Below are 635 nucleotides of genomic sequence, written 5' to 3'. Positions count from 1 at the left end.
ACCTAAAGGGATCTGAATGTTTTTGAAGATGTTTATTGTCAGGAGATGTTTGAGTGTGTTGAAGATGAATCTTTAATCCTTTAGGGACTTTGGCGGGGGAAGGGTAATTACAGCAGGAGCAAGGTAATGCCTCATCAATACATCAGATATTTTATATTAAACACAGTAACTCCAAGGGACAGAAAATACTGAATGAAAGCACTTTTCTCCATCACACATTCCGCCATCGATTACTCAGCCTCCATCGATCGCTCCTCCCTCTCTGACATCCATTGCTCGCGGCTGGAGCGCGGCGCCAGTATCCCAGAATGCAGCGGGGCGGTTGAAGATGGCGGATCTTCACCGGGATGATCCCGAGCTGGAGCCGGATCCGGGATGTGTCCCAGGGCTCCACCCCGAGGTGAGAGTGCCATCAGCGCCCGCTGACCCCGAGCCCCGGCCCAACACCACCCGGAGCTCCCGGGAGGGGGCGGCGGGACTGCGGCCTGGCTCTGAAGCCCCACATCCCATTCTTCAACCCTAATCACCCCCTCCCCTTTCCACCCCCACCTTTCCTCCAAATTCCATTCCCACCTTTCCACCCCCCCATTCCCACCTTCCCACCCCCCCATTCCCACCTTCCCCCCACCACATCC

At 55.7% G+C, this 635-nt stretch overlaps 1 protein-coding gene across 1 annotated transcript in view; it reads left to right on the top strand.

The window, feature by feature from the left end:
* Nucleotides 1–235: 235 nt before the first annotated feature.
* The window catches only part of LOC109914045 (palmitoyltransferase ZDHHC17-like), a 113,792-nt gene continuing 113,392 nt past the window's right edge, over nt 236–635 (top strand). Inside the window, exon 1 of the mRNA XM_048607475.1 lies at nt 236–400. Coding sequence (XP_048463432.1) covers nt 329–400 — 72 coding nt within the window. The 5' untranslated portion in view covers nt 236–328. The remainder of the gene's footprint in view (nt 401–635) is intronic.

Source organism: Rhincodon typus, chromosome 18 (genome assembly GCF_021869965.1).
Source record: "Rhincodon typus isolate 14 chromosome 18, sRhiTyp1.1, whole genome shotgun sequence".
Lineage (NCBI taxonomy): Eukaryota > Metazoa > Chordata > Chondrichthyes > Orectolobiformes > Rhincodontidae > Rhincodon > Rhincodon typus.
Note: the sequence above shows the minus strand (reverse complement) of the source record. Positions and strands in the feature narration are given on the sequence as shown.